Source organism: Terrapene carolina, unplaced genomic scaffold (genome assembly GCF_002925995.2).
Source record: "Terrapene carolina triunguis isolate 2854851 unplaced genomic scaffold, T_m_triunguis-2.0 Scaffold189, whole genome shotgun sequence".
Lineage (NCBI taxonomy): Eukaryota > Metazoa > Chordata > Testudines > Emydidae > Terrapene > Terrapene triunguis.
Window position 1 is genome coordinate 15,210,512 of NW_020664540.1, and position 14,819 is coordinate 15,225,330.

Consider the following 14,819-nt stretch of genomic DNA (forward strand, 5'->3'; position numbering starts at 1 on the left):
GTTTGGGGAACACTGCTATAGATGATGTATTTAAAGATATTTTCTTGGTCTCAGTAGGATAGGAATATGATACATTAATGTGCAAACTTAAACTGATAAGGCTAGCCAGGTAGAAGTCTCTTGCAAATGCCCAGTCACATCCCCATTAATCAAGGAATTTATGCTGCATGACAAATGTGCTCCGACAAAGGGGGATGTTTGTCAGAAGTTGTGAGAAGAAACTACAGCTACTTCAGGGTCATGATCAAATGGAAGACGGGGAGATGTTCTTATATCCAAAGATAAGAGTAAAGACTCTCAATGTTTCTATCCAAACCTTATTTGGCAACATTAGTATGCAAATTATAGTTTTAGGGAGCTATTGATTATAAGTGTATAAAACTACTCACTTGTAACCTCTTACAGCTTAAGGACCATGCATGTTAATTTTGAAAACTTGCTTTTTAACAACCAAATATCAGACAAATTTACTAGTCCTGCTGGAAAATAACAACTTTCTGGGAGTCTTATTCTAAATTCCTCCTGCTCCCTTCAAGAGCCAGTAACACAAGATGGGTCATGTGAACAAAGAAAAGAAAAAAAAAAATGGCCTGTCCTCCTAACTTATTAGTCTGCCTAATTTAATTATGTGCTTGAAACAAATTTATGAAAATAGAATTTAAAAGGTTTCTCTTATTTATGATGGAAATATTTTGCAGCTGAATGTGAACTTTGAACTCATGACCTTCTATCTGACCTTATCCCCTAAACTTGAAGGAGAGAATGGTGAAGCAAAATCAAGTCTTGTGCCAAAATAAAAATGAGAGCATCTCCCAGAGGATGCTTGCCTAGCAAGATACTTTATAAAAGACTTTAAAAAGTGCCTAGATAATGGGCTAGAAATAGGCCCCAAATAGACTATCAGAAAACACTAATTCGGTTACGTAACTTAAAATATTACTATAACATTTCCATAAGAAGAGAGAATTAATGGCTGACAGAATGTCCAAAATACTGTTGTTTTATATATGCTCAAAACAATTAAATTTTCCATTCCATGTAAGACAATTGAAATCATGGGAACCCAGATATACTGTTAGACTGGACTGTTAATGCTTTTGGCTGTTTCTTTACCATACATGGAAATGCATTCTCTTATAAAACTTTATCTAGTAACATGCAAGATTTTTCTGTCCTCTTTCCTAATCTTTTTCCAACAGGTGTGTATAAAACTCACTTAGCACTTTGCACATCCTAACTACTCTGACTTTCTCTCTTGTGCTTGTTCTCCTTTTGTCTGTGGCTAACCTGTGCCTAGAACTCAGTGGTTGGAACTAGCAGAGAAGGGTGCAGTGCTCTGTCTGAGATAGTGTGTGAAGGTAGAGCAATCATTTTCAATGTACTACCATAGCACGGAGAAATCTCATTTTTGTTTCTTTATTATGCTACTAATTGTATTGGGTTTGTAACACTCCATATCTGTAAAGGAGTCACTATTCATTGTAATATAGCTGTGACTATACTTAGTTCAAATGCCGTATTGCTTACACTAAAGGATGTGGATATATCGTGAATGTTCCATCCTGTAGGTCCAGAAATGTGGCATACCTTTCAAAGTCTGTTCCCAAAATTATTTGAAAAGTCATAACGGATAAACTTTTGATGTCACAAAATGAACAGTGGCTCTGAAATTTCATTTTTCTTTTTTCATTTATTAAACGGCCATTTACTTTCTTGAGAGGGTTGGCGATGTCTCTTCGTTAACATCGGATATGTTGCATGCCTTTCACTGAAAACTGCCGGGCACTCTTTTAAATGCAGTCAGACTACATGACATGCTTAAATCTTTTAAGGAATGCAGTTCTTGGTACTCTTTCCCTAGCAGATTAGAATGGCAAAAGATTACACTTCGGTTTTTTTCTGTCTAGACAAACGATGTTTCATTGCCTTTATTCTCTTGAGGTACTGCTAGCATCTGTGTTCATGTTCTAGAGTCCTCCATTAGTCATTACTGTGTTTCATTGTGTCCTATTAACTGAAATGCTTTTTTGATAAAACCCGTCAGATCTGCAGAGAATATAGATAGAATTCTTTCTTAGCCTGTATTTTGGAGAAAGGAGGAGATTAGCCTTTGAACACTGTATATTTGATTCAGGAGAAAGTTCTGATTCTCCTGTAGAAAATAAACACACAGGGCTTGTCTACACTGAAAACATCGTATAACTTCCTTGTTTCCTGCACCAGGGCAGCCCAAGGTGAAAGCCGTAGCATAGACAGGGCACAGGAGTTCATACCACTATGGTTCCCAATATAGACACGCCCACGGAGTAAAACCACAAATATTAGCTGACGCTTCCTTCTTAATCACACCACTTGGGAGGGAAGAAGCAAAATCATGTTTGCAGAACTAAAGAACCACAAACACCTTACTCAAGAGACTAGTGCAGGTGTTTTGAGGTGTCAGGTTAATTATACATCCTTTTAACAAGCTATTGTATATCAAATAGATTAACAGGAATAGAGCCATTCCAATCTTATTCAAATGCATGTTGGTCTTTTTAAAATCTTAATATCTTGACTGTGTTGTTTTTTCTTTCAAATATCACAAATGATTCTAGATATAAACTAACTTTGCCTGGAATTTTGTTTTTAAATTCAATTGTTAATGTCTGGAAAAATGTTAACTTAAATAATCACACGTTGAATTGTGTGGGTATTTAAAAACAAAATAAATGACTTCTAATCTGTAAACTTGTCAGACAACTCCCAGCTGAGACTTCCATGTTTGTAATGTGATTGTGCCAGCAATCACATTGCAGTCTTGCCCTCATCTGAGCAGTGTCATCCCATTGCTTGAAAGCAGCACTTTGTCAGAACGAGAGAGAGAAGTTAGACCCTCTCAGGCCAAGTCCTCACTAGGTGTTTTGTAGTATGACATATTGGTTAAGGAAGGTGATTCCTGTGGCCTCCCCACCCCACCCCCAACATATTTATATGCAAAAAGGCCTAGTTCAGGCACTGTTATACTGGCATAAAAGTGCTTTGATAGTATAGCTTAGTTCACTTGTGGAACTGGTATAAACTATAACTGGAAAAGCACTTTTTTGCGGGTATAAGCTGTGCCTACATAAAGAGGGTTTTCTGGAGGGTTTATCCTCTTCTAGGATAGACAAGACGTCCGGTTTTGATGGTAAAGAAACCTCTTCAGATTGTTAAACACACCCATATCTGAAGAAACCCCTCCAAGACTCCATTTCTGTACACAGAAGTCGAATTGTTGTTTGGTTGTTGGCAATCTCTGCCTGTAGCTGGAGGCATCACTTGAGTAACTGAGAATATAAAGGCTTCCGTTTTCCAGCATTTAGGGGTAAATATAAAGAATGAGGCTTTAGTCACACAAATCTGAATGGGATATAATGAGTAGCATTATATGACTTAAATCCTACATGCACTGAGATGAAAACATCCTACTCTCCGTTTTCCTTTAGGAAAATGGCTTTTGGCATATTAATGAAATTCTGTTAAACTAGAGATGGATCCCAAACCAAAACCACAGATCTGAGCACTGCTGAACGTTGGGAAAGCTTTGGATCAGAATGGAGTGACCTGAACCCATTTTACCAAGTCAATAATTGCACTGCCTCCTTTCGCCAAGCCCCTGCTTCGTTGCTTTTGCTGTGCCTTAATACTAAACTTACAGCTAATGCTGTTAAGATCAAGTCTAAACAAAATGAATACTGAAGTTAAAAATTACCAATGGCTCATTTAGGTTTGACAGGCTCTTATCAGTAACTAGCCTAAATTTTAAACTGGGCCCAGGAAAACATGGATCAGAGGTCAGATTTCATTAGACTAAAACAACAAACACGCATACATTTTTCCTTTTAGAAAATGCACAAAGGTTTGTTAACCTCATAACTTTTTATTATGGGTAAAAAATAGAGCTGTTGCAGAATAGTTAACACAGTGCATGTATTCGCCATCAGATCAAGTTTGTTTGACTCAGTTATACAGAAAAAGAGCTTGCTGAAGACTTGAAGCTGGTTTCCAGTAGGGTCCTGTAGCATATGCTAGTAAATAGCTACTTACTAAATAGCTCTTTTGGTTGGTTTAAAGTGTAAACAACATCGCTCCTAATGGCTGGTTTTATTTTATTACTCAGATGCTACACTCGAGCTCCAATGTGATGCTTAGCCAATCCCAGCATTCTCGGGAGCTGCAGCAGCTCCAGCAGCAAGGCTGTACGATGGTGCCCAAGGAGCAGTTCCTGCAACTCCAACATCAGCTACAGCAGGCAGAGAGGAGGAGTCAACGACTGCAGGAGGAACTTGAAAATAGACCCTCTGAAACAAACATGCCACAGGTACAACTCTCTTTACTGTGCAGCTTCAGAGTTAGAAAATGTATTGATTAACTGTCCTGTTTTTTCCATTCTGATGTGATCCTTTCTCTGTTTATGCCAGTTCAAAAATAATGGTATCTTCCTAATACATATATCTGTATAACATGCCCTCAGTTTGCATGTCATTTGACTGAGACCATAGCTTAATTGTGCAGTCTTTCTAATTTTCCTGAGTATTAACCATTCCCAGCTAGATATTACTAGCTTTTCTCCTTTTGATCTACATTTTTGATTTGACAGTACTGTTTTTATTTATATTTTTAATATGTGATCAAATATGAAACTATACAGCTTTAAGGGTACAGCACAACTATAAACTGCACAAACATCTGTATCTAAAGCATGCAGAACTAGCAAAGTATATTACTGCCTCATGGAGTCCAGGTGTGTCAAATGTTGCCTGACATCATACAGACACTTAAACCCACTTCTGAAAGTGTCACTGCAGCTTCATTATTTTCAGGTCATAGGAGGAGACATTCTGGAAGGTGGCGTTATGATAAAATGTATATACCTTTGCCATTTCTGAAGGAAAATTCAAAATGTATTTTCAAGACTAAATTGTGGCCACCATTCACATGCGGTGGGATTTTCAATGCAATTGTCGTCCAGTTTCTTTACTATTTGAACAATAAAGTATAACCCAAATGTGCAAGAAGTGTGTTATAGGAGATAATGCAGAAGCACTGGTATGAAAGCTGGCATTTCCAGTGTAAACTACAGTTTGGGGTGTTTCTCTCTGCCACTTTAAATTGCTTCAAAAGCAAAAGAGGTACCCAAAGGACTGGTCTCTGCCTTGTGTGTAAACCGGAATGTTTGCCTGACTTCCTTTTATGGAGGGAGGTAAAGCTTCAGATAACGTTGATTAAAAAACACTACTGTAAACGCTTCCCTCATATCTCTTAAACACAAAAGCTTAAATTTAAACACAATCTTACACTCAAAGTAGACTAAGCTCGGTAGCATTTTTCTTTAAAGCCTTGAGCTTTCAAAAATTGAAATTTTTTTAAAGTTAGGAAGAGCCTTTGAACATGCTCAGTTTATCTGTGTTTTTATGTAGCAATAGTGTTTTAAGTTTCACGGGGTGAGATACTTGTCATCGTGCTATCTCTTCGGAATGATTTGAGAAGGTGACGGGACCCTTCATCATTGTTTACAAGAGTATAACGTGTATCCTGGGAGAAGGCGTTAGAACACAGTATACTTTTTCAGCATAAAAACAATGAAAATCAATTCATAACCGTATCTTTTGGGGACTCACTCATATGTAGGCTCTAATACAGACTGGGTTGGGGTGAAAGGGATAGCTCTATCGAAAAATTCATACTCCTGCCAAGGGCCATGTACTTGAATGGACTTTTTCAACAAAAATGACAAACCTCTTCGGTGATGCCATTTTTTTTTTTTAAAGAGTATTAAATATTTAAGGATGAGACACATCATCCAAAAGCAGGGAAACGAAAGGCAAGCACAGCAGGATGAATTAAATACAAATTATATTGCATGTCAGGTCTTCTGTCAGGCACTCTGATGATGACAAGAAGGCAATATTACCATATGTTAAGGTCTTTGGTGACAAAGAGTGTGAAAGGTAGAGTGTAAGGTTTAGTCTGAAATTTTGTTATTTAAAAGCAAACAAAAAAAGGCAGAAAAAAAGCAATCTTATAGCAGCTTCTGCAAGTTAACATACTGTGAACTGTCTTAAGAGTACGTAAGGTGGTTTGTTTGTTTGTTTGAAAACAAGAAAAAGTTTTTAAATTATTTGAGAGCTCATCAAGCATAAGCTAGCTACATGCTATAAATAGTGGTTCTGCAGGTGAATAATGTGTAAATCTTTCCTGTTGGGTATCTCTGCAAGGCCTTGTCTATACTGGAAAACTGCACTGAATTAGATTTTAAAAATCAATCTAGTTAAACCTGTGCAAATCTCGATTATAGATGTACTTAAAACCTGTTTATCCCTTTCTTACAGTGATACAGCTTAAGCAAACTAAATTGATATTAAAAACAAGTTACACCAGCTCTACTGCATCTACAATAAGGGTTCACATAGGTTTAAGTAGATTGATTTTTTTTTTTTTTTTTTTAATCAATTTTGTTACAGCAGAGCACTTTTTCAGTATGGTCAAGGACTATATCTTTCTTAGCTGCTTCTAGTTCAGCACAAGATAGAACATTCCTTTGTAAAAACACCTTGCTTTTTTTTCCTTAGTTGATTCCTAGGATAAACGTTTAGTTGAAAGCTTATTTACGTTTCAATGTCCCCTTTAGCATCTTGAAAACTTGCGTCATATCCCCTCTCCACCGTCATTTCACCAGTGAGTACAACCCCAGATTTTCCATGCTCTCTGTATACATTTAACCCACCTAGTCCTGGTGTTACTCCTGCTGCTGCACTCCTACAGAGCTCTTCTAGCTCCAAGGCCTTTCCCTAATAAGGTGCCTAAAATTAGGTACAGTAAATATGCATACAAGTAGAGTGATGGTGATAAACTTTGTGCTTGAGTTGTACTGTGTGCTCCTTTTCTGTTCCAGTTTTGTTTGCTTTTTTGGTCATAGCCATGTTCTGTCCTTGTTCCATCTGTAATCACTGTCAAGCTGTTGCCCTTCAGGATCACTGTTTTTGTACTCAGGACTTCAAGTTCTCTACATTGAAACTCTTGAGCCATCTGTTACTCACACTAACCTGTCTACTCTAGACCTTTCTGAACTCGAGATCCTTCATCTACATTATTTTATTTTTTGGTCTGTCTCGATGTTGAGTGCAAACTTTGATACTTTCCTGTGTTACTTATAGTACAGACAGAATTGGAAATATTAGCCCCAACAGCAATCCCTGTACTTCTTTCACTTCCTCCTCCATATACAATAACCTTACAACTACAAAGTGCCCCCGCCACCTAACCAGTTCTTTTTCCATATGTTTTAGAATCTGTGCTTGTTTAACGCCTCGCTTTCTAACATGACTAATCTGTCCAAAATACTTTTAAAAATTGGTTGTCCCTCACTTTATCCCTGTGTGGACACAGTATAAACACCAAAAAACTTCCTCCAGATTGTTTTTTTAATTTTAAAGTTTTAAAATGCAACTTATTGTAGTGAAACCCCTTTCAGAATACAGTTTTGGCCTAGAGCCAATTTGTGTGTCCCAGATATAGACTCTTTACAAACTAGGTTTATAATGGAAATGCTGAGAACTTTCTAATGTAGTTGAATTGGACTACACCCTTCAGGCAGATGCTGCTAGTCTCCCAACAATATTGAGACTATATACATATTGTGGCAGCTGTATTTCTCTAACCAGAAGTTTACAGCTTCACTTTTTCTAGTTAGCAACTGCATAAAGTTAATTGACATTCCCCACCCCAAAAAAATGTCCCTGCAAAATTGATGTTGGTGAGCCATCTGAAGAGTCCTTACACCTAGAAAACATTTTCTGAATGTCTTCACAACTGCATTTGTGTAGTGCTTGTACAAATATTTAGAAAAATATAATTTGTGATTCTCTGCATGCTCTGTGATGACTGTTGCTTTTGTTTGTTTTGCTTTGCTTGCTTGGTGGTGGTTTGCTTTAATAACAGTGTATGTATTTTTTAAAAAAAATCTTGATATCAGGGTGAAGTGTCCCACTTGCCTTCTTTCTCTAGGCCTTGCTACCGGAGCAGCGAGCAGTGCATGCAGATTCCTACAGGAGGATTGGGCACCTCTGAAAGCTTGGCTGCTAATGATCTCATTCCTTACAATGATAAACTTACTTACACTCAAACTGGCATAAGCTGAGAAATTTGAGGATCAAATTATTCTGTGCTTTAAAAACAAAAAAACAACAAAAAAAACCCCTCAACAGTATTATGTTTTTCCTATTTATTTGTGTAGAACCTATTCTGTGAAGAAAATTCACAAGCTGTCATTTTTCAATTTGTTACAAATCCTTTTTATTTATGTTATTTAAATTGTTGACTTGTTCATTGTGGAAAGAAATACACTATTTTTCTCAAATGGTTGTAACTATTTTTATCAAAAGGTACTAATTTTTATATATGAGATTTGAAGAAAATCTGGGTTATTTATACTGAGTTTTGTACAAGATGTATAAACTTTTTAACAGGGAAAGATGACACTTTTTTTGATGTACCTGAGAAATAAAACATTTTAAATATAACGGGTGTGTCTTCTGTCTTACTAATGTATCATACTCACTACAATATTTCAGCTTTTCTAAACTAAAATCTTTTGGCCAAAATATTTATTTCACTGTTCTCTGATATTGTGGATGGGAACTATTGCATAGTATGTAATAACATGGACCCACATTCTGTCCTCAACTTGAGTGGGAGTTGCACACACATTTTTAGCAAGAGCTGCATGTGCACATTTGATGAAGGAATTTGGCCTCAAGCATCCACTTCCTATGTAGTGTTGGATTTAAAAACTTGGACAAAATAGTAATATCTGTAATGACTGAAGTCCATCTTCAAATCACAGTTCTTAGTATTCCCATGTTTCCCAGCAGTTACTGTTTTTAAGCTAGACTTCAGCATTATTTTAACAGATGTGTATAAACATTTACAGCATTATAGCCTGGCTCTTGTCTACTTGGAATACAAGCTGTGTGTGAAACTTTTTTTTAAGAAAACTCTGTCCTGACTTACTGAGGTTTACATCTTTTGAATGAACCTGACCTGCTTTGAGTCCATTTCCTCACTTCCTGTAACTTCAGGAGAAGGCTTTATGGATTCATAGACTAATCAGATAAAACTTAGTTTCAATTGGTGTTCTCAAATTCATTTGAACACACAACTCGGATTATAAACCAGAACAAAACAAAACAAAACAAAAAAAATCTGCGGAGACCTGTAAGTTTTATACAGTTATACTTGAGAGACAAGTTGGGTGAGGTAATATCTTTTATTGGGCCAAGTTCTGCTGGTGAAAGAGAGAAGTTTTCAGGCTCCACAGAGCTTATTTTCAAAAGCTTGTCTCTTTCATCAATGGAAGTTGGTCCAGTAAAAGATATTACCTCACCAACTTGTCTCTCTCATCCTGAGACCAAGCAGCTACAACACAGCGTACAGTTATGCTTGTCTAATTATTCACTTCATGCACCAACAGCCAAACAAAAGTATTTATGACCTATGTTTCAGAGTATCTCACTAAACTTAAAAAAAGATAGATGAAAATATTTTGGCTAGAACTTGTTATGGTAAGTTCTACTTACTGCTAGATTTTATATTAAATCCCTCTGGAAAAGTCCCCAGTCTTACAACATTATATACTGCTTCCTACATGATATGTAATTCTAAAATACTGTTTTTAACTACAGTGTATATATAAAACTCCTTCTATTGAGATCCTTTTGGAGCTTCTTCAGGTAAAATGTAATTCTATTTGCAATTCCCTCCATAATGGAATCCATTCTGTAGAATTTTAAATAAATAAGCAACTATTCTCTGGGAAAAAATACACCCTCCTCCAGCCTCCGATTAATGCCCCACCCCATGTAAGAAAGTGGCTTGCTTACAGGCCCTTTCAGGGTTCAGTATTTTATCAAAGTGACTCTTGGCTAACACCCATTCAGATGTCTTTTAAAATATAGGTAGAAACTGGCATTTAAACTAACACTGTTTGTATTTCCTTGCCTATGACTGCTAATTACCAAAATGTCTCCAAATACCTTTCTTTGTGATCTGCCTTCTCTTCCCAACTGCTTCAGGGAAATTGCAATGCAGTGTCTGGTTTTTGCAGGCATTCTCATTGCAGTACATTATTGTGTTTCAGCTGGCTTGTGAGTTACATTGCTGAAGAAAACTGGCAAAAGGAGGCTGATTACTAACATTTCTGAATAGCCAGAAGCCTGTAATCTACAGCTATAATAAAGGATGCAAACTTTGGGGAAGTAGCAAGTCCCACCATTTATTTTTAAAGACTGAAGGTTGTGGGGATTATTTGACCTTAAAAAGACACTGTCAAACTTCATGCCCTAAAGTTTTACTAAAAATATTTTACAAAATAAAAATAGGTTTGTATGATTTTTTTGTTCCCCTGCAGTAGTGAACCCAAACGCAACAGAACTTTGTCTAGAGCGTGAGAACCGAAAGTGAAAACTGTCAGGTCTGATTTTCATTGCCCAGCCTGAGTGAAAAGCAAAAAGCACATATGAAAGTAAACTAGATTTGTTAAATTTAATAATCTAAGGTATTGCTAATAAGGACTCTAAAAATGATTGTAATGTTGACAGTGTCCCTTTAGAATAAGTGCATAAATATTTGCCTACACAAACTGCGTAACAGATGTGAGCCCATCTTTTAAAGCAGACTCCTATTGGCTACCAAATCTGTCTCCCAGCCCAGTATCACCTGAGAGGAGACAAATAACAATTGATGTGTCTTTGTGACTTAACTCTCACATAACTGTTCACCTTTTAGGGGGGCCATGCTCAGCTTCTAAAGATGATGGAAGAACGTATGATGGATGTTGAGCAGAAATTGAAGCTTGTGAAGAGGCTTCTCCAAGATAAAGTGAACCAACTGAAAGAACAAGTAAGCCTTACCATTCCTCTCCTGGGATCCCACATACCTTGTGTACACAACTTAAGCGAGCAAAGTATGCCAGATTCTACTTTTGTTCAAAGTAGATTGTAAAAGCCCTTTATGCTTTTGATCTAAAACACAGCACGCTTGACTAAAGATTCTGAGTTCAGCATCCACAATTTGTTAGTAATTGACTGGGAATTATGATTGCTCAGTACCTTGCAAGACCTAAAACTGGGAAACAAACCTCTCCAATTTGGGAGAAGCATCTTAATTGAAGAGTGGTTGTACATGGGGTAAGAGGGAGAACAAGGTACTTTCCCAAAGATTACATTTTGGGGATGTTCCCTCCCAAGGATTTATAGCACGTGGCAGGGGAAAAACTTACCCAGACACACAGCAGGTTCTTTGCTCCTGTTTTCCTTTATTAGCATACAAGCGTTTTCTGAGTTACCTAAATGTTCATCTCTTCCCTGTTGGAAAAAATAAAAATGCCCATGAATTGCAGTGAGCTTTTTAGCAGTCTCACTAAATAAATTACACTAACATTCAAGTTTATTTCACAGTTCAGGGCTGAAAAGTGTACAAATAAGATCTCTTATTTGAGATATAATAGATGAAAACAGGCAAATGCACTGCATGTAGATTGGTATATTGAGCACGGCTGTGTACTTAACTTTCCTCACCATGTCACAAATGTTGTGTTCCCTTTCAATGCACGTAAGAGTTCATGGTGAGTGAAAATCCATTCCCAAAATAAGATTTTAAGTCTTGTATATGATTTACTTAACTTATATTAATTCTACATTCAAACAACTTACATTTTGGGGATGTATTATTAAATCAGATTACTTGAGGGGAAATGGAAAATACTTTCCTTAGTGAATAGTCAACACATTTATTAAAAAATGCAATTTTTGTTGCAATATTAGATTTAAATAGCTGAGACAATTTGTTCCTACCTCACGTTTTCCTCATGACAGAATCTATCCACCCAAAGCTGGAGATGACTGGTTTTAATTAAATTTAGTCCCACAGAGGCAGCTTCACTATACAAGTGAATGAACTGCATCTTAAACCCAACAAAGCTTCCAAAGATTCAAAACACAAGTCGCTAGAGGAGTCAAAAAACTAAGATCTCCTCTTCCTCAGGAGACAAGGTGGTCCCTGGGTTCACTTACTTTATTTAATTTTTACTGATCTCTTTTGAGAGGAGCAGGGACTGGTAGACATCTCCAGGAGTGGCAGAGAGGACTTTCTTAAGCAGTGGGTCAGTGGAAGGAAGATAAGACGATTGGTGTCCTGAAAGATCTGAGATATCTGGTAGTAAATTTGCCAGGCAGATTAATATGGCCAAGCATATGGCTAACCATTAAATTCAAGTACATAGAATCTTTGGACAGAAGAGAATCCTGAGCAGACCAAGCTAGTTGTTCAGTTGAATAAGGGATTTGGGAAACAGTGGTGTGGAAGGCCCAGGCAGGAGGAATTATCATCATTAGTGGGCTCATCTCTGGAGTTCTGGAGTCACAGCGGATGCTGGACTCTCCTGTAAAGTGGGAGGCCAACAGATTTTACTTACCCACTCATCAGGGAAATGCAGTACTGACAGACAGGGTCCAGCTGCCCTTACCATCGCCCCAAATCACCCACAAAAGGGCTGTTCTCAAAGGAATAAAGGCAGAGTACTGGTGCACTTCACCCACTTATATAGGGAAAGCCTGTGTTCCAGAACTTTCCATCACAGCTGTATCTGTGGGACCCAGTGGATGTCTAATTGCAGTCGTCTGCCACTCTGGGCTGATGGGTTCTGGTGTATGAGAATTTACCTAGCCTTAAAGAATTGGGGCATGATTCTACAAACGCATGCACTAACTGCATAAGCAAGGGTTTGCAGATCTTGATTTGTGGACCCATAATATCTGTCTCATGTCTGACCTTCTGCACAACCTCTTTCCACCTTCAAGATACGAGTAGTGCCCATAAACATTAGGAAATGTTTCATTTACAACAGGTGAAAATATCCAATTTGGTGTATCCTTTTACTGTGGATGATTTAATATAATCATGCACTACATGAATGAATGGATGAGGGTGCTCACAATAAATTGAACCAGCAGCTTGCCTAAACACAGCACTGCTTTCACTTGTATCTCTTCATACATAAAAAGCTGGGAGTAACTTTTATATATATATATATATATTTAGCTCTCCAAGAATACTAAAGCAGATGCAATGGTTAAGGATCTCTATGTTGAAAACGCACAATTGCTGAAAGCTCTGGAGATGACAGAACAGCGACAGAAAACTGCTGAGAAGAAAAACTACTTCTTAGAAGAAAAGATTGCCAACCTCAGTAAAATAGTAAAGAACCTGGCATCACCATCTTTGAATTCTACTCCTCAATTAAGGTCATAGCAAAGCCATACATATAGTCAAAAGCTCTCTTGCACTTTACTGAAATGTTAAGATTTCAACTTCTCACTATGCTGCCTTTTTGTATTCTAGATGTTGGCTAACAGAGGTCCCAAAGTAGATAGTTTAAAGTTAAAACCTAAACTGGTAGCTGCCAACAAACTTCTGGTTGTGTTCCTAAACCACCTTCCTGCCCAGTTTTGTCAAAAACTACCCTATTCAGGATTGTAGAAAAGATTTGGATCTGTGATTCTATGTAACTTAACTTATTTTAACTGCTTTATTTTTAAATATATACTCTGGTTTTATTGTAGTGAATTAATTTGGTAACTCATGTCTACATTGAAACCTAGGTCTAAGGGGAACCTTTGCAACTTAGGTCTCAGTTAGGCTTAGAATGTTTTAAAAGTTTATGTATAATACACCTCTACCCCGATATAATGCTGTCCTCGGGAGCCAAAAAATCTTACCGTGTTATAGGTGAAACCGCGTTATATCGAACTTGCTTTGATCCGCCAGAGCGCGCAGCCCCGCCCCCCTGGAGCGCTGCTTTACCACGTTATATCCGAATTTGTGTTATATTGGGTCGCGTTATATCGGGGTAGAGGTGTACTTTAAAGTCTAAACTCAACATATCATCTGGGTCATCTCTAGATGTCATTGTCAGAATAATTCATATTAGGAAACAGACTTCATCTGTTTCCTATATACTGCAAATAGATTCTGGAGTAAAGCAGTATGCTTCAACTGATGCACTCGGCTTCTAGCCCATTGATCAATGGCTGTTTCTTTCCAGGGTTCAGCTTCCCAAGTGGTGGTTAAAACTTGGTAAATCGAATGCTGCCATTTAACTAACCATAGCAGGATCTAATCCTGAGAAATGTCCCATGTGGTGTGTGAGACAATGACTTACACAGCTGCAATTAAACACTCCTTTACAAATATGTTAAGGGCCTTAAATTAAAACAGAGGAACAATCTCCAAACAGAAAGTGATCTGGCTTCTACTTGAATATTTTTTAACTAGGCAAAGCACTGAAATGTATTTATGGAATAATCCTGTATTGGCAGGACAATGGAGAAGAGGACCTACATAAACTTTAGTCTGTAATATCTATGGCAATGATCCTGCAATGGGGTCTACTAACATAGACCTCTGCTGACCATACACACTTCTATTTGGTGTCAGTGGGAGTCTGTACAGACAGGTCTCTGCTAGTGGATCCTGCTACAGGATCTGAGTTTGTGATTGTAAGGAGTTATATTTGAGGTCACCTCAGCAACTTGGAATGATAGCATAAACTAGCTTCCTGCACTACTGTAAATATGGAACTTAATGTCTGTGTATGAAGATAACCACTTATTCAAGCTTTAAGAAACCTTGTTTATGAAAAGAATGATAAACCAAACTGTATTATCTAATATGACCAGATAAAAATAGACTTAAGACAATAAGATTTTTAAAATGTTAATGTGAATTTAATACTGGTGAGA

At 37.4% G+C, this 14,819-nt stretch overlaps 1 protein-coding gene across 1 annotated transcript in view; it reads left to right on the forward strand.

Annotated features, from left to right (window-relative positions):
- Nucleotides 1-13,772, forward strand: part of NIN (ninein) — a 103,595-nt gene extending 89,823 nt beyond the window's left edge. The window contains exons 25-27 of the mRNA XM_026654192.2: nt 4,142-4,342; nt 10,807-10,920; nt 13,120-13,772. Of these exons, the coding sequence (XP_026509977.1) occupies nt 4,142-4,342; nt 10,807-10,920; nt 13,120-13,329 (525 nt within the window). The 3' untranslated portion in view covers nt 13,330-13,772. The remainder of the gene's footprint in view (nt 1-4,141; nt 4,343-10,806; nt 10,921-13,119) is intronic.
- The last annotated feature ends 1,047 nt before the right edge of the window (nt 13,773-14,819 follow it).